Source organism: Seriola lalandi, unplaced genomic scaffold, assembly GCF_002814215.2.
Source record: "Seriola lalandi dorsalis isolate HSWRI2012SDOR001 ecotype SW California unplaced genomic scaffold, Sedor1 jcf7180002054864, whole genome shotgun sequence".
In the NCBI taxonomy this organism is placed as follows: domain Eukaryota; kingdom Metazoa; phylum Chordata; class Actinopteri; order Carangiformes; family Carangidae; genus Seriola; species Seriola lalandi.
Genome location: NW_019525417.1, coordinates 2,930,811 through 2,957,403, shown reverse-complemented (window position 1 = coordinate 2,957,403; position 26,593 = coordinate 2,930,811). Strand labels below are relative to the sequence as shown.

Sequence of the window (26,593 nt, the reverse complement as noted above, 5' to 3'; positions counted from 1 at the left end):
ACGTTGTTATTGCCTTTTATGCCTCATTATACTATGATGATTTTTTGACGTTTTATGCTATAGTATACTGTGACTTTTTTTTGGCATTTTTATGGTTCACTATGCTATGTCATTCTATTCCTTACAATACTATGACATTTTTATGACCTTTCCTGCTTTAATATACTATGATGTTTTTTTGACGTTTTATGCCTTACTATACTATGACGTTTATTGGCTGTTTTATGCCTTAATATACTATTTCCTTTGATGCCTTACCATACTTTGCCGTTGTAATAATCTTTTATGCCTTAATAAACTATGATATTTTTTTGGCATTTTTATGCCTTACTATACTATGTCATTCTATTCATTACCATACTATGACATTTTTATGACCTTTCCTGCCTTAATATACTATGATGATTTTTTGACGTTTTATGCCATACTATACTATGATGTTTTTGGCATTTTTATGCCATACTATACTGTTTCTTTTGATTCCTTACCATACTATGACATTGTTATGAACTTTTATGCCTTAATATACTATGATGTTTTTTTGAAATTTTGGGACATACTATACTATGGCATTTTTCACCAATTTTAGGCCATACTATACTGTGAGCTTTTGGGCATTTCTATGCCTTTCAATAGTATGTCATTCTATTTCTTACCATACTATGACGTTGTTATGACTTTTTATGCCTTAATATACCATGATGTTTTTTTTTTTGACGTTTTATGCCAAACTATACTGTGACATTTTTTGGCATTTTTATGCTTCACTATGCTATGTCATTCTATTTCTTACCATACTATGATGTTTTTATGACCTTTTATGCCTTAATATACCATGATGTTTTTTCAAATTTTATGCCATACTATACTATGGCATTTTTTGGCACTTTTATGCCTTACTATTCTATGCTGTTTAATTCCTTACCATACAGTGATGTTTTTATGAACTTTTATGCCTTAATATACTATGATGATTTTTTGACGTTTTATGCCATACTATACTATGGCATTTTTTACCAAATTTAGGTCACACTATACTGTGAGCTTTTGGGCATTTCTATGCCTTACTGTAGTATGTTTTCTATTCCTTACCATACTATGACATTGTTATGAACTTTTATGCCTTAATATACTATGATGTTTTTTAAAAATTTTATGACATTTTTTGACATTTGTAGGCAATACTATACTATGATGTTTTTTTTCATGTTTTACGCCTTACTATACTATGTCGTTCTATTACTTATCATACTATGACGTTTTTATGACCTTTTATGCCTTAATATACTATGATGTTTTTTTGACATTTTATGTCATACTATATTATGAAGTTTTTATGATTATTTATGCCTTTATATACTATGACATTTTAATGTCTTACTATAGTTTGACGTTTTTGACTTTTTATGCCTTACGATACTATGACTTTTTATGATACAGTATGTCTTACCATAGTATGAAGTTTTTATGACTATTAATGCCTTACTATAGTATCTCATTCCATTCCTTACCATACTATGAAGTTGTTATGACCTTTTATGCCTTATTATACTATGATGTTTTTTTCACATTTTATGCCATACTATACTATGTCATTTTTGGCACTTTTATGCCTCACTTTACTATGTCGTTTAATTCCTTACCATACTATGATGTTTTTATGACCGTTTATGCCTTAATATACGATGATGTTTTTTTGACATTTTATGCCATACTATACTATGACTATTTTTCACATTTTTATACCACACAATACTATGACGTTTTTGGCATTTTTATGCCTCACTATACTAAATCATTATATTCCTTACCATACTATGACATTGTTATGAACTTTAATGCCTTAATATACTGTGATGTTTTTTTTTAAATTTTGGGACATACTATGGCATTTTTCACCAATTTTAGGCCATACTATACTGTGAGCTTTTGGGCATTTCTATGCCTTACTATAGTATGTCATTTTATTTTTTGACGTTTTATGCCATACAATACTATGACTTTTTTTTCACATTTTTATACCACACTATACTATGAGGTTTTTGCCATTTTTATGCCACACTGTACTGTTTCTTTTGATTCCTTACTATACTATCATGATTTTTTGACTTTTTATGCCATACTATACTATGACTGTTTTTTCACATTTTTATACCACACTATACTATGAGGTTTTTGGCATTTTTATGCTTCACTATGCTATTTCTTTTGATTCCTTACCATACTATGACATTGTTATGAACTTTTATGCCTCAATATACTATGATGTTTTTTTTGAAATTTTATGACATACTATATACTATGACATTTTTTGACATTTGTAGGCAATACTATACTATGATGTTTTTTTGATGTTTTAAGCCTTACTATACTATGTCGTTTCATTCCTTACCATACTATGACATTTTTATGACCTTTCCTGCCTTAATATACTATGATGTTTTTTTGATGTTTTATGCCATATTATACTATGACGTTTGTTGTCTGTTTTATGCTTTAATATACTATTTCATTTGATGCCTTACCATACTTTGACGTTGTTATGATCTTTTATGCCTTAATAAACTATGATGTTTTTTTTGACGTTTTATGCCATACTATACTATGGCATTTTTTTCCAATTTTAGGCCATACTATACTGTGAGCTTTTAGGCATTTCTATGCCTTACTATAGTATGTCATTCTATTCCTTACCATACTATGACGTTTTTATGACTTTTTATGCCTTATTATACTATGATGTTTTTTTGACATTTTATGCCATACTATACTATGACTTTTTTTCACATTTTTATACCACACTATACTATGAGGTTTTTGGCATTTTTATACGTCACTATACTATGTCATTCTATTCCTTACCATACTATGACATTGTTATGAACTTTTGTGCCATAATATACTATGATGTTTTTTTGAAGTTTTGGGACATACTATACTATGGCATTTTTTACCAATTTTAGGCCATACTATACTGTGAGCTTTTGGGGATTTTTATGCCTTTCAAAAGTATGTAATTCTATTCCTTACCATACTATGACATTATTATGAACTTTTATGCCTTAATATGCTATGATGTTTTTTTTGACGTTTTATGCCATACTATACTATGATGTTTTTTTGAAGTTTTGGGACATACTATACTATGGCATTTTTTTACCAATTTTAGGCCATACTATACTGTGAGCTTTTGGGCATTTCTATGCCTTACTATAGTATGTCATTCTATTCCTTACCATACTATGACGTTGTTATGACTTTTTATGCCTTAATATACTATCATGATTTTTTGACTTTTTATGCCATACTATACTATGACTGTTTTTTCACATTTTTATACCACACTATACTATGAGGTTTTTGGCATTTTTATGCCACACTATACTGTTTCTTTTGATTCCTTACCATACTATGACATTGTTATGAACTTTTATGCCTCAATATACTATGATGTTTTTTTTTAAATTTTATGACATACTATTACTATGACATTTTTTGACATTTGTAGGCAATACTATACTATGATGTTTTTTTGATGTTTTACGCCTTACTATACTATGTCGTTTCATTTCTTACCATACTATGACATTTTTATGACCTTTCCTGCCTTAATATACTATGATGATTTTTTGACTTTATATGCCATACTATACTATGACGTTTGTTGTCTGTTTTATGCTTTAATATACTATTTCCTTTGATGCCTTACCATACTTTGACGTTGTAATGATCTTTTATGCCTTAATAAACTATGATGTTTTTTGGGGATTTTTATGCCTTAATATACTATATTGTTCTTTTCCTTACCATACTATTACATATTTATGACTTTTCCTGCCTTATTATACTATGATGTTTTTTTGACGTTTTATGCCATACTATACTATGTCATTTTTGGCACTTTTATGCCTCACTTTACTATGTCGTTTAATTCCTTACCATACTATGATGTTTTTATGACCGTTTATGCCTTACTATGACGTTTTTATGACCTTTTATGCCTTATTATACTATGATGTTTTTTTGACATTTTATGCCATACTATACTATGACTTTTTTTCACATTTTTATACCACACTATACTATGACGCTTTTGGCATTTTTATACGTCACTATACTATGTCATTCTATTCCTTACCATACTATGACATTGTTATGAACTTTTGTGCCATAATATACTATGATGTTTTTTTTTTAATTTTATGACATACTATACTATGGCATTTTTTTACCAATTTTAGGCCATACTATACTGTGAGCTTTTAGGCATTTCTATGCCTTACTATAGTATGTCATTCTATTCCTTACCATACTATGACGTTGTTATGACTTTTTATGCCTTAATATACTATCATGATTTTTTGACTTTTTATGCCATACTATACTATGATGTTTTTTTGAAGTTTTGGGACATACTATACTATGACTTTTTATCATATTTTTATACCACACTATACTGTGAGCTTTTGGGCATTTCTATGCCTTACAATGGTATGTCATTTTATTCCTTACCATACTATGACATTATTATGAACTTTTATACTTTAATATTCTATGATGGGTTTTTTTTGACGTTTTATGCCATACTATACTATGGCATTGTTTACCAATTTTAGGCCATACTCTACTGTGACGTTTTTCTGCAATTTTCTGCCTTACTTTACTATGTTGTTTAATTCCTTACCATACTATGACGTTGTTATGACCATTTAAGCCTTAATCTACTATGATGTTTTTTTGACGTTTTATGCCATACTATACTATGATATTTTTTTTGGCATTTTTATGCCTTAATATACTATGATGATTTTTTTGACATTTTATGCCATACTATACTATGGCATTTTTTACCAATTTTAGGCCATACTATACTGTGACATTTTGGGCATTTCTATGCCTTACTATACTATGTCATTTTATTCCTTACCATAATATGACGTTTTTATGACCTTTTATGCCTTATTATACTATGATGTTTTTTTTCACATTTTATGCCATACTATACTATGGCATTTTTTTGGCACTTTTATGCCTTACTTTACTATGTCCTTTAATTCCTTACCATACTATGACGTTTTTGTGAACTTTTATGCCTTAATATACTATGATGATTTTTTTACGTTTTATGCCATACTATACTATGGCATTTTTTTTACCAATTTTAGGCCATACTATACTGTGAGCTTTTTGGTATTTCTATGCCTTACTATAGTATGTCATTATATTTCTTACCATACTATGACGTTTTTAAGACCTTTTATGCCTTATTATACTATGATGTTTTTTTCACATTTTATGCCATACTATACTATGGCATTTTTTACCAATTTTAGGCCATACTCTACTGTGACATTTTTCGGCAATTTTCTGCCTTACTTTACTATGTTGTTTAATTCCTTACCATACTATGACGTTGTTATGACCATTTAAGCCTTAATCTACTATGATGTTTTTTATGCCATACTATACTATGATATTTTTTTTGGCATTTTTATGCCTTAATATACTATATCGTTCTATTCCTTACCATACCATGACATTTTTATGACTTTTCCTACCTTATTATACTATGATGTTTTTTTTTATGTTTTATGCCATACTATGGCATTTTTTATCAATTTTAGGCCATACTATACTGTGAGCTTTTGGGCATTTCTATGCCTTATAATAGTATGTAATTCTATTCCTTACCATACTATGACATTATTATGAAATTTTATGCCTTAATATACCATGATGTTTTTTTTTTTGACATTTTTTGCCATACTATACTACGGCATTTTTTTTACCAATTTTAGGCCATACTATACAGTGACATTTTTGGGCAATTTTCTGCCTTACTTTACTATGTTGTTTAATTCCTTACCATACTATGACATTATTATGAACTTTTATGCCCTAATCTACTATGATTTTTTTTTTTGATTTTGGGACATACTATACTATGGCATTTTTTACCAATTTTAGGCCATACTATACTGTGAGCTTTTGGGCATTTCTATGACTTACTATAGTATGTCATTCTATTCCTTACCATACTATGACGTTGTTATTGCCTTTTATGCCTTAATATACTATGACGTTTTTTTGATATTTTTATGCCATACTATACTATGACATTTATTGGCTGTGTTGCCTTAATATACTATTTCCTTTGATGCCTTACCATACTTTGACGTTGTTATGATCTTTTATCCTTTAATATACTATGATTTTTTTGGGCATTTTTATGTCTTACTATACTATGTTGTTCTATTCCTCACCATACTATGACGTTTTTATGAACTTCCGTGCTTTTATATACTTTAAAATCTTTTTTGACATTTCATGCTATACTTTTTTTTGCAATTGTTTGCCTTACTTTATTGTGTTGTTTAATTCCTTACCATACTATGACGTTGTTATGACCATTTATGCCTTTATATACCATGACATTTTTTGACATTTGTAGGCAATACTATACTATAATGTTTTTTTGATGTTTTTACTATGTCGTTTAATTCCTTACCATAATATGACCTTTATTGGCATTTTTATGCCTTAATATACTATTTCTTTTGATTCCTTACCATACTATCACGTTGTTATGACCTTTTATGCGTTAATATTCTTTGATGTTTTTTTGACATTTTATAAGCAACATTATACTGTGATGTTTTTTTTTGGCATTTTTATGCCTAACTATGCTATGAGGTTTTATTCCTTACCATACTATGACGTTTTTTGACATTTTTATGCCTTACTATACTAGTTCATTTGATTCCTTACCGTATTATGAAGTTTTTATGACCTTTTATGCGTTAATATTCTTTCATGTTTTTTTGACGTTTTATGCTATACTATGTCGTTTTTGGTATTTTTATGCCTTACTATACTATGTTGTTCTATTTCTTACCATACTATGACGTTTTCATGACCTTTTATGCCTTAATATTCTATGACGTTTTTTTTAGCATTTTTATGCCTTGCTATACTATGTTGTTCTATTCCTTACCATACTATGAAGTTTTATGACTATTTATGCCTCATTATACCAAAACATTTTTTGATATTTATATGCCATAGGATACTATGACATTTATTGGCATTTTTATGCCTTAATATACCCTTTTCTTTGATGCTTTACCATACTATGACGTTGTTATGATCTTTTATGACTAATTATACTATGATGTTTTCTTGACAATTTATGCCATACTATACTATGACATTTTTTGACATTTTTACGCCATACAATACTATTTAATTTGATGCCTAACCATACTATGATATTTTTATGACCTTCCATGCCTGAATATACTATGATGTTTTTTTGACGTTCTATGCCATACTATACTATGACGTTTTTTGACACTTTTATGCATTACTATATTATTTCAGTTGATGCCTTACCATACTATGACGTTTTTATGAATTTTTGTGCCTTACTATCCTATGAAGTTTTTATGACTATTTATTCCTTTATATACTATGACATTTTCATGTCTTACTATACTTTGACGTTTTTGACTTTTTATGCCTTACTATGTTATGACTTTTTTATGGCACAGTATTCCTTCTATACTATGAAGTCTTTATGACTATTTATGCTTTATTATACAATGACCTTTTCATTAATTTTTTTGCCTTATTATACTATGACATTTTTATGACTATTTATGCCTTACTATCCTATGACGTTTTTATGACTTTTTGTGTCTTACTATACTATGACTTTTTTATGACTATTTATGCCTGACCATACTATGACATTTTTATGACGTTTTTTTGCCTTACTATACTATTAAGTTTTTATGACTTTTTAAATATATGATTTTACTTCATATATACATATATTTCATATATGGAAATTAAACACATGTACATATATCACATTTGCGTATGGAATTCCTGAATGTAAATTCAGATTTAATATATCAATAAATTGTTTGGTTGACGGCATTAAAAATCCAATCTCTTCGCTTTGGAGGGGTGGTTTTTTCGTCCCTCCCAATGGTGAGACCCTCGTACACCCTTGGCTCCTAATGCTCCAGCAGCGGTTTCAGCCTCTGCAGGAGAGTTCTCCACAGAGGTTAACAAACTTGTCTTGGCCACAATACTTGCATGTACTGTAGCTATAGTCTCAGCAATAAATTGGCGGGTTCTTGATTATAGCTTCTGGACTGACCGAAACACAGCCTGAAAGCAAAGTCATATACAAAAGTGATGGAAAACCTGATATCCATCCATTATTTATACCATTTGTCCTTGTAGGGTCGTGAGGGGCTGGAGCCAATCCCAGCTGATATTGGGCGAGGGCAGGGTACACCCTGGACAGGTCGCCAGTCTATCACAGGGCTGACATATAGAGACAAATAACCACTTTCGCACACATTCACACCTATGGGCACTTTAGACTTGCCAATTAACCTAATGTGTATATCTTTTGACTGTGGGAGGAGGCCGGAGTACCTGGAGAGATCCCATGCAGGCACAGAAAGGCCCCAGGCCTGAGGTTCGAACCCAGAACCCTCTAGCTGTGAGGCAATAGTGCTAACCAGTGGTTCACCGGGCCGCCCAGATAATCTTATATGATAAAGCAAACCTGTGTGTTATTTATGATTTACTTTTGTAGCTGTGCAGCGTGTGATGCATAGAGTTTTTGTTAGCAACAGCAGCAGGGAGATGGGTAGCAAGGATTTATGCTGCAGTTGCCTTCTCAGGAAAAAGCACTAGAGGGAGACACCAGATCACTGATTTACAACCCATGATTGCTCGTGTTATCTACAGCATGATTCTTATGAGTTATTTTGTGAACACTATCATCACTATAATTGAAAGAACTGTAAAATGATTATACCCAAGTCATACCATAAGTCATATGACTTAAGTAAAATCACAAAAGTATGAGCGTCAAAATTTAGCCTATAAATCACATATACTGTATATTATATTTGGTAATGAGTACTGATGCATTAATGTGTACATGACTTAATGTTGCAACACGTAAATGCTGAGGTATTTTTAATTATTTTATATACAGCTGTGTAGTTTGTGAATGTACCCAAGTGGGATCAATACAGGTTTATCTCTAACCTATAATAATACATCATACTTTATTTGTTGATTGTATTTTCTATCATTGATCTGAATATGCCAAGTAACCAGTGGCTAAAGCTATCAAATAAATGTAATGGGGTAAAAAGTATAACAGTGTAATGAAGTACAGGTATAAAGTATCAGAAAATGGAAATACTCAAGTAAGGACAGTGTTTGTGTAAATGTACTTATTTACTTTGCATCACTGAAAGAGAGAAATGCTGTTGGTGTTTGTGATTCAAAAAGATGAAGTTATGTAGATCTCAGCCACTAAAAGTCCATGTCTGTGTGAAGTACAACAATTATGCATTTACACTAAGTAACTGGAAATGCTGGAATTAATTCATGTTTTCATCCATGAGTAAACTCAACAGTATGCTTGCAATTGATAAATACAGCAGTTTAAATGTCTTTACTTGTAACTTACATCAGATAAAGTGTGACTAAACCTTATATAGCACTGAAACTGCTGTGTCTTTAAAACCCACTGTTCTTGGCTCTTTGCCCAGAAAGTTCATTTCCCATTTCCCATCCAGCCACATGGGCTAAGCTCCGTCACGCAGAGAGAACAACTATTTTCACTCAGAGAGCGGCAACTCCAACAGCAGTCTGAACACTGACTCCCTCAAGGACCTCAGTCACTGACCGAAGACTTTTCCATCCACTGTGAAGGACGTCACAGCAGACCGGTCACAGCTTGTCAATTCTCAGAGGAGTCAAGGTATGATTTACACTCTGACACTCAAATTGTGACAGCTGTCTGTCAGTCAGGTGTACCATTATTTATATAATTACTGCTTTGAGTAGACAGACATAATCAGTATGCTTTAGTAAACTGTATTAGTTGTCTAGTATTGATTTCTTTTGACAAAATGTTCAGACTGACTTTTGGACATTGTGTCAGATGACTCATTGAATGTGCTGTGTCTGGTTTAAACGTCCTGCTGCCATGCAGGAGCTATTGTCTTTTGCATGAACACAAAGCCTCTTTTCATGAATCTATAATTCCACTCACTAGTTGACACAGCGTTTTGTGGTGGGTGTGATGTTTGGAGGTGTAAAGCAGCTCTGTTCATTAAAGCTGTTGTTGTAAAAACAGTAGGTAAGGCAAGTTGCTGAGAGTTTGAGTTCTTTGCTATAAAGGAAGATTTAGCCAGAATGATTTGAATGAGAAGAACTTTAGCAAGAACAATGAGGATAAGACTGAAAGTCTGAAGGCTTGTTCAAGCTTCAGACTGAGCCAGATATTAACGTTCTCACGGCAGCAGTGACCAGGCTGCATAAACAGGATGCTATAGCCTACACACACTCTCTGGCTGAATGAACAGGCTGGCGCACAGGCACCACCATCAGCACTGTTGACGTAATAAGCAAAGCGATGTTTCTCTAAAAACTGTCCGGTTTGTTGTTGTGGACAACTTGCATGGAGCATGCATCATGTGAGCGATTGTGCTGCTGAGGTTTCTGGATAATTTTCTGGGAAGATGAGGTCACAGGGAGACACACCCAGAGACTTGGGGCCCTGAGCAGGAAAGGCCAAGGGTGGAAGACATTCAACAGTGGCTCTGAATGAGTCACTTGCCGGGAGGAAGCTGTTTTGTTGGAATTTCCATTCAGTTTGGAGGAGAAGAATTTTGGTCTGGATGTGGTATTTAAACAAAGATGTTATTATTTTGAAGCATGATTTTCAAAAATAACATAACATAGTGTTGTCATTCTTCTTTTCATATGTACAAACAAGCAATATAAACAATAATGTCACTTGCAGAATGTTCTCACATACATATAAGAGGAAAACACAGCACCTACAACCCACAACCAGCCTCACGCTCTCAAGATTCATGACATGACACACGTGAGGGGTCATTTCCCTCAAATACACAAACAGAAGCCCTGTGACGACTTTATTTTCACACAAACAATAATTGTGCAAGAGATTTCTTTATCCAAATAGAGTAACCTAATTTCTTTTTTGTTAACATAAAAAAAATATTTTGAAAGAGCCGGCTTCATTAAGTAAAAAACACATTTCCATTGAAATGTGGTTGGAATGAGGATAAGTTCCTCTCAGCCAAAAGGATCAAGTTGGATGACCTGTGAACATTTTTGAAGTGTTTAAACCCCCACTTCCTGACCTCTCCTCTCCTCTCCTCACATGGACATTCATATCCAACAAGTGCATTTTTCTGTGCTGGAATCTCTTTTGACTGCTATCCAAGGATCACAATCAGGTTTTAAAATAGTACAATCTTAGGTTTTCAGCCAGAGAGCACTGTTCTGGTTTGTAGAGGCACAGATTTAGCGGTCTAGACGGACATGGCTGGGAGGGCTGACTGAGCCGGAAGTGAAGTATGTGTGTGTGTGTGTGTGTGTGTGTGTGTATGTGTGGTGGGGGGTGTTGAGTCAACACAGGACTGTTTCTCTGACTTGTGTTGCTTCTGGTCTCATGCCTCTCAATGGAATCACAGGCACAGATTGAGATTGCGAAAACACAGAGTTAGAGATGACGGCAGACAGATGAGGTCTGGCTAAAATGAAATGAAAATGTGTTGAGCCTGGCGAGAAAAGGTTGATTTTCTGCCTGTGTCTGGATCAAAGATAGAGGACTCAAGTGTAACTCAATGAAAATTCACAAAACATTATTAATGCCATTTAGAAAAAGTTACCACAGTGGAACCCAGTATCATATTAGTTTTATATCTAGTTAGATCCAGCATGTTAAAGAGAACAAAGGCATCAAAGTTGTGCACAAAACATACTGGGTCCTTACAATCAAAAACATGGTTTTGTGGCAAGCATCATTTGGTATATCTTTTATCCTGATTGTTTTCATACGATAATGTATGTTTCCCTATATATCTGATCTGTACGCCACACTTTTGTAATCTACAGTACTTGTCTGTAGTGCAACATAAAATACTTGGTAGAGCGGACTCCAAAGAGATGTCTCCCATCTGTCTATAGAGCTATTGTCTTCGTTTTGTGGCTGTGACCACCAACATGACCCAATGGCTGTTGATGTGTGCACCATATATTGCACAAGGACTTATTCTGCTACACAGCTGTTTGAACTGCACTGATAAACACATTATCGTCAACAAGTTGTGGTAAGCTCTGAGCAATGCAATATACCAGACTAGCTCTAAAAACACGCAACTCAAATTCAAGTCTTTTAAATAGTGAAACCATCATGACGTATTTCTGACTGAAGCGTATTTCTGAGGTATATTTTCCAAAATTATAGCCTCCATTGACCGATGCTTGCAGCACAGCCTAGCCCAGCCCTTGACCATAATGGAAAGCCATAGAAATGAATGACGTCCTGCCCATGCAGGGAAACTATGATTGATGATGATGAAGGAGTTGCTCTTACTACTATACTGCATGGTTGCTCTGACACACAGCAGGGAAACTCTACAGTAAACAGACTCTGGTAGTGATCACAATCTGCCAGTTGATGTCAGGCTTCACTCAGTGATAGATCTGGACCAACCAAAGAATTACTTTTCCTCCTCAGAGAATCTGAGAGCCCAGGTTATATTTTTTGGGAAGTTAGGAGACATTCCTAAAAATTAGGGGCATGTCAGTCCCAACTTCAGAACCTATAAATTGATTGAACTGAATTGTATTAAACTGATTAAATTAAATGTTTAATTTAATTAGAAAAATTATTTCAATTCAATTTCAATGAATTGATTTAATATCATATGCCATTTAATTAATTAAATTGACTTAGTTTAACTCAATTTTGTTTATTTAATTCAATACACCTGATTTGTTTGATTAAATTTATATTTTGAATTTGCATAAAACAATTTAATATAATTTCATTTGAATTTTGATTTAATAAAATTCAACTTTTCAGCAATTCAAATTGCTTTTGATGTTCACCATTTTACATGAAAAAAAATTAATAAAAAATAAATATTTTTTTCTTTCTTCCTCTGGTTATCTTGTGATTAAGTTTATCTAGGGAAGGATTGCCATCAGATATTGTGTGTCACGGGTTCCTGCAACAGTAAATACATCCATCTAGGCAGAAAACAGTCAGAAGAGGCAAACCAGGAAAAAGTTTGGGGTCCATAAGGAGAAAAGGGGCCCCCGATGGCCCCTCATATTGGCACATTTTGCAATGACAACTATAAAACCTTTTAAACCTCCCATGTATACACTATGCAGTGCACTTTTGCTGCCCCAAAAAGTCCCCTAAGTGGGGCCCCTGATGATGTGTGCTCTAGCTAGCATCTACCCATTACCTGTTTATGAGGCATTCAGGGAACATCTGTAAATCGAAGGTCTGCATGTGAGACATTTGGAGGACATTTGGAAATTGTGTGTGTGATTGCTACTGCATCTAGGGGGTGGACAAAATAACAGGAGTACCTTAAACTTAGCTTAAACAAATAAACAGTATGATAGATATATATATATATATAGAACAGCAGAGTTTTAATTGACATCTAGCCTATCTGACATTCTCATCAAGATAGCCCAGTTGCAGGGCCCATCCCTTGCACTGTTTTGTAATGAGGTACAAAGTCTGCAAACAAAGAACTTAAATCAGCTGTCTTTTCTTAAATATCTTAATGTACATAAGCATTTTATTTTAAATGACAGTATGTGATATGACAGCCCTCTAAATGTAAGTTAATTCGTGCATGGAAAATTACAAATTATGAAAAAGAAATACTTCTCTTTCATTAGTAACTTCTGACTCATCTTGACTATCTAGATCGAGAGTGAGGCCTTAAATGTCATCTGAATACCTGGAACACTTGGCTGTAGAGACATTCCTCTATTATCTGCAGATCCGAGATGCTTTCTTCTTCGTCTGATCTTATTTAAAATGCAGCACACAACAATGTTTTTGGACAAAGCTGTGTGGTGAGGGTTATGTATGTCTGGTATGAAAGAGAGTAGGACCTTTTCTTGCTCCTTGACCTTTGACCTGCGTTTAAGTCAAAGCCAAACAAGATGGAAAACAAGGTGTCTTTAAGAGAGTCAGACAATGCAATAGCACGTTTTAGCAAGTGTGCATAAATGTTCTAGTTGCTTACAACTTTCAAAACTCTCATCACCTTTGGCTTCTTTAATTGTGTTTAGTTGAACCAACTTGGTCATATGGTGTTATTTAACCGGCAATCTCCCTGGCTTCACACCAAAATCTTCCAAAAAAATGTATAGCCTACTAAAATACAGATGTGGTGTAGTAACAAAATCTCCTCTTTCGGCTTTCTTAAATGAATATGAAAACTATTTCTTGTCTGTCACATGACACAGATTGTTTCAGCTTCAAACTAAGACTTAAAGAGGACTTGTCACCAGTTGCCTGTGACAATACAATCCAAAGATAAACAGTGACCTCAGGAACGGTCACATTTTCTAACTGCAAGAGAAATGAAAATGTACCACCTGCAACATCAACATGCACTTGCACTGCTTATATTGTACAGATTACACAACTTCAATACACTGTTCATTTTCATATTTGGAAAAATGCACTTCAACATGCCCTGTAAAACATAAGAGATTTAGTTACTGGTATATTATTTTTTTTATCACGCAACAGGCAATTCATAGAACTCAAATCAGCTGATTTTGTCCTAAAACACTAACAGTCACTTCACATTTTGCACAACTTCTGGAAAAAAAATTACATTATGAATGCACTTGAAAGAACAGTGGCCCAGTGTTCCTCTGAATGCTCTCGCAGTGTCAGGAACTGGTCAAGCCAGATCTCTCAAAAGCCCAGGGCCACATCCTCATACAAGAATGAATTCACACTTTATCTCATGACTCACAACATCTTTTTATGGCTGAGACTTTCTACCCGATACAACCGTTGCACAGCGGAAAGAAGCTGATAGCTTCCATTTCATTACACTCCAGTATCAGCTGTTGAGTGTTTGACAGTAGGTTGAGGGAGGAGACTTGAGAAGGGAGGGACAAGAGGATCTACCTGTCGAGAGGAAGAAATCTGACAGCAGAGAACCACTGCTACCCACTCAACAGTCTGAGGGGAGTATGGCAACTTGCTGAGGGAAATACACGCCCGTACCAGTGACGGTGTCTATCCATCGACTGGAGAGATTGAAGATCAAAATGGGTGGCACTATAAGTCAGAAGAGCGGCAGCAGGCGAGCCAGCTCAAGGAGCCACACCAACAGTATCATGTGAGTCAATCCAATCACCTGTTTGATTCAGGTGTTACAGTGCATTACAGAAAACCTACTGTTGTTTGGTCTTTAAATTGTTGACTTAACACTTATGTTTCCTCAGCTTAACTACTAACACAAGGCTTTTTAACTTTCCCACATTTCAGGTCAATATTACTGAAGTTGTACACAGTTATATTAATGCATGAAACTAACTATAACGTAAACCACAATAATGGACTTGTGGCTACACTATACATTCTTTTTCTGTTTAGCGTGAGACTGGCCTCTGTTTAAGTGTACACTGGCACACACGTGCAAATATTCACACACCCTCAAAATGAATCCACAGATAGGACTGCAAACAGATGGACTTTAAAATATCTTAGCTCACTGGCTTCACACAAGTGTTTGTATGTGTGTCTGTGGGCTTTTGAGCAAACACACCAATGACAATAAAAAAGGATCTGATCTTACATAAGGAGCAGTGAATAAAACAGAACCAAAATGTTGAGTATATTCAAAATTCGATGTGACAGGATTAAAAAAAAAAAAAAAAGGGAGGGGGGGGCAGGGACAGTGTTACACCCAACCGTTGTGACTGGTTTGACATGATCAGTTCACAGGGTTGTCTTAACTGATCTGTAGTTGTCTCATCACAGTATGATCTCATTGTGAGAAATATAGTCAATATTTGCTTGAGGCGATCCATGTCCTTTTTGTTCTGGGAGGCACAGTGGCAGATGTTCCCTCTGTAGGTTGGACTACAGACGCATTGACTGTGAAACACTCAGTTTAATCTTTCAGTAACTACTACTCCTAGTGTTGTAGATAGTAAACAGCCCACATTATCCACTCATTATTCAGTTATTCAGTGTTAAAATCATGGTGATGTGATACTTGTGCTCATCCGTGTTAATTTTGTCAACAAAAACTAGGATAAAAAAATATTTGTTGAAGAACTATTTTTCACAATGAAAACTAAGACTGAAACTAAATAAGTTACGTTTGAAAACAAGAACTCTGATGAAATGTATTTCAGGATTTATTAACAGCTAAATGATGATGAAAGACAGACGAATGGACATGTTCCAACAACCTGTTTGCATCTGTGGATTCACACACTGTAGCTCCTGATTAACTGCTGCCACCTGTGACCATGGTAACTGTACACAAAGATAGCAACAGCAGTAGCCTAAAAAAATCATAGATGACATAAAAAATGAAAAATGTACAACATAAATGAGACTGAGGCACTGATGAAAACCAGACTAAAAAGTATTTAGTTTTTGTTGACTAAAACTACACTAGAAGTCAATCAACAAAAATAAAATGAATAAAAAATAAAATAAAAACAGCATCAAAAGACTAAATCATTCGGTTGCCAAGATTAACACTGTGGTCAGATTCTGCTCTCCGCAGAACAAAGTGTTACTCAGAGAAAATCAGTTTAGATTCAATTTGCTGGGATCTTCAGCCAACACACCTGGGTACAAACTGAGTAATAATAACACTCAGCTCTTAATATCCACAATAAATATATGCATCTGCACTAATCCCTAACTTTGGCTGTCAGTTTGTGTGTTTGTGGTCTCAGTCTCTTCTGCTCTGACCCAAGCTTTGGGTGACTTGTTCTGTGTTTTGTGTGCCAGCATGTCAGGCTGGCATGAATCCACAAATCTCTCTCGGGCTTTCTCCCAGTTCTTCTGAGACTTTGATCTAGTTATGGAGACACTGTCTAGAGACATGGCAGCACCAGCCCCCAAACCCGACTGCGACTTTCTGATTTTCAGTTCAATCTGTGGGGAAAAGAATGAGAAAGAAAGAAAATCGAATCATATTATTGCTTCAGAGTACATCTACATATAAACACATGTGCCAATAAGACATCCCCAGTTTATAAAGCGGCCTTACCGGGTCCTTCATTCCAGTTCCCTCTTTGCCCAGTCCCTCTCCTTTCTTCCAGCCCATCTTTTCTAACATCTTCCGTCCTTTATTGACTTCACTGATCTCCCTTTGTGAGGAAAAACATAATATATGATTAAAACTTGAGTCCATCATTTCCATCCATTAGCAACAGTCAAGACAAGACTTACTCATGAACAGAAGCGGGTGCATCATCTCGTTGGAAAACCCCTTGACTGCCCACCGTCTGTCGTCGAGACTCTGCTCGGTCCTTGTATTTTGGGTTCCTCAGGGCTTTGGCCTCCTCATACTCAGTGCTCTGTTTACAGAAAAACACAGAGGTGACTGACTGCATAGAGAGAAGAAGAGGGTTTAAACTAAAACCGTCTGCTGCTAGTCCTGATGACACTCACCTGCAGGCCATATTTGGCCTTCATCTGCTTCAGCTCCTTCTGTCTTAGTGCTTCTTTATCCTCTTTGGTGAGAACAGGGCCTTTGGGGGAAAAAACTGAGAGTAAAGCCAAGTATATCACTGCTGTTTCATGAACCTATACCAAAAGCATTGTCCTTGTTTTTCTGTGGATGGGTCTCCTCTTCAGGTTGCTCACCTGTCTTCTCCTCTCTCCTGTGCTTGCTGAGATGAGCCATCACCTGTCCAGGCTCACATCCATCACAGGTATCAGTGCCTGAGTGGATGTGGAAAGAGAGCACAGTCTCTCCCATCTTCACCTCATCACCGTGCATCAGTGCATGTGGCTCACATTTAGCTTTGGGCTGCAGAGGAAATATTCATTGATAAAGTGATTGCTCGCTTGATGTTTTCCTGTTTTATTTAGAGGCAGCAAACCAAGACAAAATGCTGACCTGTAAGATTCGGTTGCCATTGATGACTGTTCCGTTCTGGCTTCCCTGGTCCACCAACATGTAGCTCTGCTGCTCCTGGTCAAAGTACACCTCTGCATGGAACTGGAGCCAACCAGTTTACAGTTAGACACATCACATAACCCTGCATTACACAAATAAATTATTTAGATTCCTGGAGAAATATAAAAGTGAAAAGGGTTACCTTGCTGACTCCCATCTCTGGTATTCGGATTGCATGATCCATATCTTTCTCTCTGCAACAAGATAGCATGTTAGCATCAAGCTTTCTGAGCCATTATGACATACAGGAAGACCAATTACTTATATTTTCACTAAGTGCAAGTACTACTTGTCATACTCCCAAAAAAGGTGTATTTTGTAATTCTTAAAGCCACATACAGAGCCATGACAGCTCGGTACTGCAGCCTTGGCACTAACAATTCCCCATACTACCCCAACTAAATGCACACATTTTTAAGTCCTTGGTATGAAAGTTGCTGCATGACAACAGAGAAAATTACACCAACCTGCCAATGGTGGCTGGAGAGTCGGCTGTGATGATGAACAGAGTGCCCACCTGCAGCACTGGAGACCTGACCACTGTCACTCTTACACAGGGCGGCCAAATGTCTTTGGCTGCAAGAAAAGTACACCAAAGTCATCAAGACATGTCACAATGGCCTCAGAGAGAGTGCTGGGAACTAATGAAAGAATAAATCACTACCAGCTAAAACAATTTCCCAAAGAGCAAACAGTGGGCATGTGTGTCGAGGCCAGGCGCTTCCTCTCACCTTCCTGACTCTGAGTGTCCATCTCTGATTCTGATTCTGGGCTTTCCTTGGAGGGGGAGCCAGAAGATGATGAGAATGAAGGAGTAGACTCCCACTCCTCTTTCTCTGACTCTGTGATCTCACCCTCTTCCGGTTCACTGTTCCCCTCTGAGTCATGACTCCGAGCTGGGCTTTTTTTCTTCTTCCGCTTTGCAGATTTTGATTTTTTCCTTTTCTTCTTTGATCTTCCCTTATCATCATGGTGTGAACCGTTTTTCTGCTTCTTCCTCTTTGATGAAGATTTGTCCTTCTCCTCGCGACGTGGAGCCGAATCTGCACTACGAGACCTTCGCTTGAGTTTTTGTGATTCTGTGGTCCTCTTAGATGTTTGTAGTTCAACCCACTCAATTTCTTCTTCTTCCAACTTAATATCATCAGATATGTGTTCCTGCCATCAGACAGACAATGGTGTGATTAACACCTCCTGTGAAGTTCACTGACAGCAGGCCGGCTGGCTTTGTATTGCAGATCCCGCATAGTGTTCTTATACATGGTCTCAGTCTTCAAAGACAATTCACCAAGTTACTTCCTCAGTTGTCCAGATAGTAGTTTATACCCACATTTATGCACAATGTCACTAAATCCTTGAGTCATTCAAGGTTTATGGCACAGTACAGAGCAACTATTGATCACTTTAAACATGTAAACAGTTATTAGATTACACTAAAAGGTGTTTGAAACATCCTACAGAATATTATTGAATATTTTATGATTAAATTCCAGGATTTGACTTTTGTAGTTTTGTAGAGTGTAAGAGGTCACATCACGTTTAAATACTAATAAAGGTGTTGCTTGTATGGATGTCAGGAGCTGCTGCCTTTACTTAAACTGCCTAAGTGATTTATTTTGTTAATGGAATCTGTAAAAGGCCCTTTGTGATGGCAAAGGCTATTCAGGTTAAAAATAACTACAAACATTTCCAAATGCTTTGCATGTTGGTATGAAGAGTGTACCTCTGTGGGAAGCAGTATTCCAGTATGAGGAAATCTTCATTTTAGCCAATGAGCTAGTCACCTCTTGCACCTAGATCAGAGGAATAGTCTTTTAGGGAACTAGTCTCAAATGAATACAAAAAGCAGGTGTTTGAAGACTGAGACCAACAAAGTCAAGAGGATTTTTAAGGTGAACTACAAAGTCAAAAGCCAGCTGTCAGCCACAAAGAACAAAATGACTCCACGTCATACATCAATAAAAGTTGTAGTTGTTACATACCTTATCATCCTGGTGTGACGTTTTCTTGGCCCCTTTCTTGAACTTCCTGCCTTTCTTTTCAGCAGTGGTTTTGTCTGAGCAGGACTCTGCACCAGTCTGTGCAGCAGGCACCTCAATCCTGGAATGAAACTGGTATCGTCCGCTCTCTGCATCGTAGTAGTAGTAAATGCCGGTGTTGGCATCATAGTACAATTGACTGGCCTGAGGAAGAGAAAATAACATGCATAAGATCAAATGACTAGTACATAATGTCTGTCAAAAAAAAACCTAAATTGATGCTGAAATTAACTCAAAGTTAAAAGAAAGAAATTAATCAAAGTTTAAAGTAAAAGTGCTGACGAACCGAGTCGTAGTAGAAGCCTGTGCTGTGATCATAGTACATCCCAGTAGTCTCATCAAAGACAAACCCAGTCTGTGTCATAGCCTCCTCAGCAGTGGCCCTCAACATATCTGCAATGGATCCTGCATCACCCTCCTGGAAGAGACAACATCATATATTTATCTCATATTGTGAACTGAAATGTATAAACTCAATTTATACACAACCACAGCAGCATGACCTTATTTCAGTATTTGGGGATACTGTTGAAAAAAATAACCAACTGATCAATGACTTGAACCATCAATACTTGTTCTGATTTTTTTTGAGCCATTCATATAGTAAAAACACCAAATATTTGCACTTGCACTTCTGCTTTTAGTAACTTTTTAAGAAAGCTAACAAATAATTAACTTTTTAATAAAGCTGACCTCTGTTGTGGCTTTAACACTGCTGTCAGGTTGACCTGACTCATCAGCAGCTGCTGCTTCGTTTGGTGTTGAAATCTCTGCAGCCTCGCTGCCAGCAGCTCCATCCACTGCTGCTGCTGCTGCTGCTGCTGCTGCTGCTGCTGCATTCGGACCTTCTTGAGTGTCTGCTGCCTCAGAGTTTTGACAGTAGCTTCCGTAGTAGTAGTTGTAATAATCTGGAAGGGAATATCCAAAAATTTTCAACAATTTTTTTTCACTTTCTGACAAACTGATATGGTCATCCAGTGTAATTAATGTGCAATTGAACGTAACACACCAGTTTCTGTCCATACGTATTCTTCAGTCTGAGTTTCACTGTTGACTCTGTCTTTATCTTTCTTCTTCCGCTCATGAATCTCTGCACTCAGCTGATCAACCTGAAACAATATATTTCAGATTTATTCAACTGGCAGACACTCCTGAAACACCAACCACAACAACATGATTTAACAGTCTGATTTATTTCAGGGTTTTCTGGGTGTGAATCACCACGCCTATGAAAAAAGACCACTCCACTTTACACTTTATATAAAATGTATAGACTTTTTTTTAATTCAAAAATTAACCATTAGAGAAAAGGCAGCAAATGCCACAGATGTTATATGGTTATTAGGTTATTAGGCTGTGATCTGCTAAATGTCTTAGGATCTGGGTGGCTTACCACCTCCACTAATCAGTTCCTTGGGGGAAACCTGTATTTGACAGGGGTGTAATGGAATATCAAGCATCATGGGATCAAACCTTTCCCTGTGGGTTAATAAAGCTACATCATATATCATCTGGGTGACATTTCGGTTTTCAATTATTCAATCAGAGCTGTAACAATCATTTGATGATTAATTAGTCAACTGACAGAAAATCTCAACTATAATGATAATCGATCGACTGTTTGTTGTTTTTTGAAGCAAAAATCCCCCAAAAATGATCTGAATGATATAACTTCTTAAATGTGTGAATTTGCTGCAGTAAATTTCAATGTTTTGAAGACATTTGTTATCTTGAATTCCCGGATATTGTGACAGTATTTTCTTTTTTTCTTTACGGGTTAGAATAGTTAAACTTTAAAACTTTAAATAGTTTGGACAGAGTTTTGACAGATCCATTCAGACTAATGTTTAGCGACCAAAACAAGGCTTTACCGGATAAATTAAAACCTTTACGCGTTGACAGACAGACAAAATAAATATCCTCTCAGCTAAACAACCATACTGTAGAGGACAGCTCTGAACAAGCTGAACTGAAGTGTGTGGACTGGACATGGACTGACCTGTTTCCTCAGGTCTTCATTGTAGCTCTCCGTGCTCCTCTGCAGTCTTTCAGACTGGTTCAGCTGCTTCTGTAACTTCGCCAGCTCGGCTCTGCACTCTTTGAGCTCCTGCTTCAGGGAGTCTGCTTTCAGACGTAGCTCAGCTACTTCAGACGTAGCTTCCCTGTCTCCATCTTCGGTCTCCATCAGTTCAACTGAAGATGTTGATATTAAAGTGTGTAAGTCATTCACGGAGTCATAGAGATAATAACGACTGCCAGCTCATCGGTCTGCTAACGTTAACTACTGGACGCAGTACACCAGATACACGGGTTATCACACAGACACTGAAATATGAAATACCAATTAAAACTCTACAGCTACAGGAGCACACTGAAATGTTTAGTAATAGTGGCTGGGCTGCTGCATTACACTGCTCTCCTTACCGCTTCTTTCGTTTTCTCCTCTTTGGCAGTATGTTTTCTGTCAGCACGGCACATGAACCAACCTGAAAGTTGAAAATAAACATCTTGTAACCAGCCTGCATTTCCGACACAGTCGAGAACATGTTTTGAAGAGAATTAGACAGTTAGAGTTATAACCGTGGAAATGTTTACAGTCCACCGTGTTCACGACCGCCATTTACTACAAGCTACGAGTTAACACGACACAGCGGAAGTACTTCTTCTTCGGGTGTGACTTCCTTTCCCTCTGTCAATCCGCCACATCACGAATAACTTTACCGCCACCTAACGGCGATCCACATTCATGGTTTTTAATAATGACAATAAACCAGACACTCTGCTTTCATCTTTTACATTTTTTTCCACTGACTATTTTTTAAAATAGCACGACATTGATTTATGTTTTTGATGGTATAAGTTTTCACTATGGAGGCCGGCAAGCAACATAAAAAACTAAACTGTACTGTCTACTCTCATTTTTGACACTCTCCCACTACTTTATATTTGAAGGTAAATATTTGCATATGGTGCAACACTGAGCATTTTGAAAAATTATAAATGAAGTTGTGTATTAGCTGAGTTTTACCGTAGAAAAATAGTGGAAGTGAATCGAAGTGAATCATTTGATAATCCATAGATTGTGAATGTCATCACAATGGATTCATGTGCAGTATGTCAGTGGGCAGTAGTGTGGGTTATGAGTAAGGTCTGACTTATATAAATATGAATGGGCCTGCACACCTTAATGTTTTACACCATGCAATATTGAACATGATGAATATGATTGGGATTTGTATAATAGATATCATATCTTTATTTTAGGTTTGCATATGAACATTGGTAATTGAGTATTTTAACTTCTGATGTTATCAGAATATGTAAACAGAATTTTGTGCAATTGTTATTTCTTATCAAGGCACACAGTCCAGGTGTTATTATCCTCGTTGACCACTAGATGTCAATGCAACATACTGATTCTGCCATCTGACAGCTCAGAGTAGAACTAGGAGGAACACTATTGCCTCTCCAGTACTATTGAGACTGGAGAAGTGTTTACACTCATTTCTGGGCGGATGTGATCATAACTCATAACATAACAGTTTCTGCTAGCTGATAGCAGTTTTTTTCTGCTGGCTGAGGAATGTTTGTTTCAAGTTGTTCAGATTTTGTTATTTCCAGCTGTCCATATTTGCTTTTTGGGAACTGACATGTTCCCTCATTGTTTTAATAAGGCAGGGATGAGGGCTACTACAGTACAGCTACAACACAGGCAAGTTTTTGCTCATACTGTCTCTGTCAATGACCCTTGCTCCACTTGTGCTTTGCTGTTCTTCAAACACATCACTATCCTACTGGTCACATTTTGACTCACTTCCTCCTCCTCTTCTGTCTTTTACCTCTCCCCAATTATTTTTACATTCATTCATTTCCAGGAACCTCTGCTGCATTCAAATAGCTTGCTGACACTTGCCAAGATCAGGCCATCTCTCTGTGTCTCTGCGCTTATTTCAGGCTCCAGAGGAAGGGCTGTTATGTAATACTGTGGCTCGACTATTGTCCTCTAAAATTAAAACACATGGTCTATTTATGGCAAGAGTGTATTATACAGTATTATACTGTAGACACAGTGTAAATATACAATTTGAGTATGAGCACATTTTATCCTTGCACTCTGTCAGTACAGTCCACTTGAGCTGTGAAGTTACAGAACAGCCTTGTGGGAAATACATGTATATTGTTACTGGGTGTTAAGACACACAATCACTCTAAGACTTTACATAAATGTGTCATTAGTCACATTAGAGACAGACACAATTTGAATTGCTGAGAAAAACTCCACAATAAGTCAGGGAAGCCAGATTGTTTTTCCTTCTAGTTTTAGGGACTTTCTCAAAGATTCCTTTCAGGTTCCTCCCACTGTGTTTGAAATCCGAGTTCTTTTGAGTTGTGTTTGGATTTTGGTGGAGTGTCAGACTTCTTGGCAGGAGCCCTGGTATAGCTGTGGTGGTGGTGGTGGTAGAGCAGCCTTTAAGAATGGGTCGGTCTTTTATCTGGAGACACACACAGCCGCCTCACGATACCTACTGATGTTTATTGATGCCATATTTAGACTAGAAAAGCACCAGTCGTCTGTGAGTACGACCAGCAGTTTGGGAAAAAGAAAAGAAAAAAACATTGGCATTTAGTTCAGCATTTTGAGCAACAAGTTGTTATGATTTCATGTTAGTGATGGTAATAGGAATGCTTTCTTATGCAACCTACCAATCCTTGGCTTTTTCACTGGCCCTTCATCAGTGGTGCAGAGAGTCATTTGTAGTAAACAGCGAGACCATGGTAACAAAGTCTTTTATGCTTTTTCAGCTTTCAGATTGAAACTTATTCTTAAAAAATGTAGGAATGATGTAGAAAAAACACCACTATCACACCTTCCTTCTAAAGTTTCTCATCTGCTTCAGCTTTATCTGTTGATCACATATGACCTTACTGTTGTTTCAAGAATAATTGATCAGTATTACCACTCATAACACATCGGAAGACAGTACCCTTTTGTTCTATTAAGCCTGAGCTACTGAGGGTCTCCGGTGTGGCTCAGTAACTTCAAAAACAGGAAAGCCTGGTGCTTTTGTGATCAAACATTTTACAGACAAGAAAGAGATACTAACTCCTCAGAATAAAAGCACAGGTTGATCATCATGCTTCAGTGATAATCTCTTCCTTAACTACTACCTTCACATGATCAATGCATGCTAGGATCCCTATCTCCCTCTACCCAGCCCCACGAGCTCCAGCAGACCCAGACAGTAAATAAGTGGGCAGAGAACAAACTCCACCCTTTCTGGTCAAATGTGGAAACTCTGAGGCCGACTGAGGCACGTGTGTCTCTGCTCCTGGATGGGAATTTGGGAGGAGTTTAGCTGCTGTGTGGCCAAACTAAACCTTTGAGTTTCTGGCACTGGAGCTGCACAGAGGATGGTATTTGTTGATATCCAGTGTACTATTCATGTCTCTTAAATCCATGTAAGTTGATTTCAACTTGTAAATGGTTTTTCAGTCTTTTTCAATGGGGTTTGTCTGTGTCATAATATATGAGACTGTTCACTTTGACATAATAAACATTTTTTATGTTTAATCACTGGTCTTGCCTGCAAATTAAAGATTGGATTCACCTTTTTTCCAATCTATCCCAATGAAATATTCACTTGTCCAGTGACAGAGTTATTAGACATTCAGTGTAATCATCCTTTCAATACTGGCCTTTAAGAAAATCCACGGTATATTCCTGTCGATAATGGCTACTGATATTGATATATTTAGGTTTAGAAAAATACAACAACATTCCTAATTAACATAAAGACATTGCATACATAGATTTTTTTTTTAACATTAGATTACATTAGATTTACAGAATGGGACATTTTACTGTGTTAAAATCAACTTTTTGCTCTCTAGTAGACAAAATATGTAATGCAGACACTTTCTCTAAATTACCTCTAACTTTCTTTAACGCAATTTCTTGTTACTTGTGAGCTGACATTTACACCAGGATAGAAATACCTGCAATAACCTCATATCAGTTTTAGAGTGAAATTCCCTCTTTTTGTTTCCCCTCATTGTGTGTCCTCGCTAAGCTGCAGAGTAGGCACAGTAACAAGAAGAGGTAATTTTGTACTAATAAGAGTGTAACCTTTTAAGTGGCCCATTGACTAACTGCAGCCGCTGAAGCGTCATGTTTGCTTTGGTTAATCTTTGGGATGTATTTTGGCCCAGTGGACTATGGATCTTTTACAGTGGAACAGCATTAACAGGGGATATCCTTACAGCCAGCATGGACAGGAAGAGTGATTATTGTGATCAATATCTTTATCGGTGTACACATGGGTATGTGAGTTTTACTTTAAGATAGACTTGAAAAAAAGAATTGATTTTTTTCTGTAGGAATGGAAGCTGTGTCCTCTTTGAAGCTCTCGTATGTGTTTCATTTTGGCTTTGGAAACTCACACATTAAATAGGTGGTTGGTAGATTTACTTTACAGCTGATAACTGCTGCTA

General features: G+C 36.3%; 2 protein-coding genes across 7 annotated transcripts in view; one reads left to right on the top strand and one right to left on the bottom strand.

The window, feature by feature from the left end:
* The first annotated feature begins 9,653 nt into the window (after positions 1-9,653).
* The window catches only part of tacc1 (transforming, acidic coiled-coil containing protein 1), a 30,818-nt gene continuing 13,878 nt past the window's right edge, over positions 9,654-26,593 (top strand). Inside the window, exon 1 of one of the 4 annotated variants that reach the window (XM_087179757.1) lies at positions 9,654-9,799. Coding sequence is in view for 3 of the 4 variants with exons in the window: in XM_087179755.1 (XP_087035881.1) it covers positions 15,181-15,251 (71 nt within the window). In the remaining variant the exon portion in view is untranslated. Of the gene's footprint in view, positions 9,800-14,901; positions 15,252-25,529; positions 25,562-26,354; positions 26,423-26,593 lie in introns of those variants that run through there. The other 3 variants (XM_087179755.1, XM_087179756.1, XM_087179754.1) reach the window with 3 other exon arrangements.
* Positions 16,266-22,758, bottom strand: aggf1 (angiogenic factor with G patch and FHA domains 1). 3 transcript variants are annotated; one of them, XM_023427878.2, is made up of 16 exons: positions 22,682-22,758; positions 22,526-22,587; positions 22,101-22,294; positions 21,111-21,210; positions 20,795-21,009; positions 20,388-20,519; positions 20,045-20,245; positions 18,794-19,220; positions 18,530-18,638; positions 18,205-18,256; positions 18,003-18,104; positions 17,747-17,912; positions 17,552-17,631; positions 17,330-17,457; positions 17,148-17,247; positions 16,266-17,032 (listed from the first exon to the last, which is right to left on the bottom strand). In XM_023427878.2, exons 3-16 carry the CDS (start codon positions 22,284-22,286, stop codon positions 16,793-16,795), a joined length of 2,238 nt encoding a protein of 745 aa, XP_023283646.1. In that variant the 5' UTR covers positions 22,287-22,294; positions 22,526-22,587; positions 22,682-22,758; the 3' UTR covers positions 16,266-16,792. The 3 variants fall into 3 exon arrangements, with proteins under 3 accessions (XP_023283646.1, XP_023283647.1, XP_023283645.1); XM_023427879.2 differs by lacking the exon at positions 18,794-19,220 and adding an exon at positions 19,786-19,855 and having other exon boundaries at positions 22,526-22,745; XM_023427877.2 differs by having other exon boundaries at positions 22,526-22,745.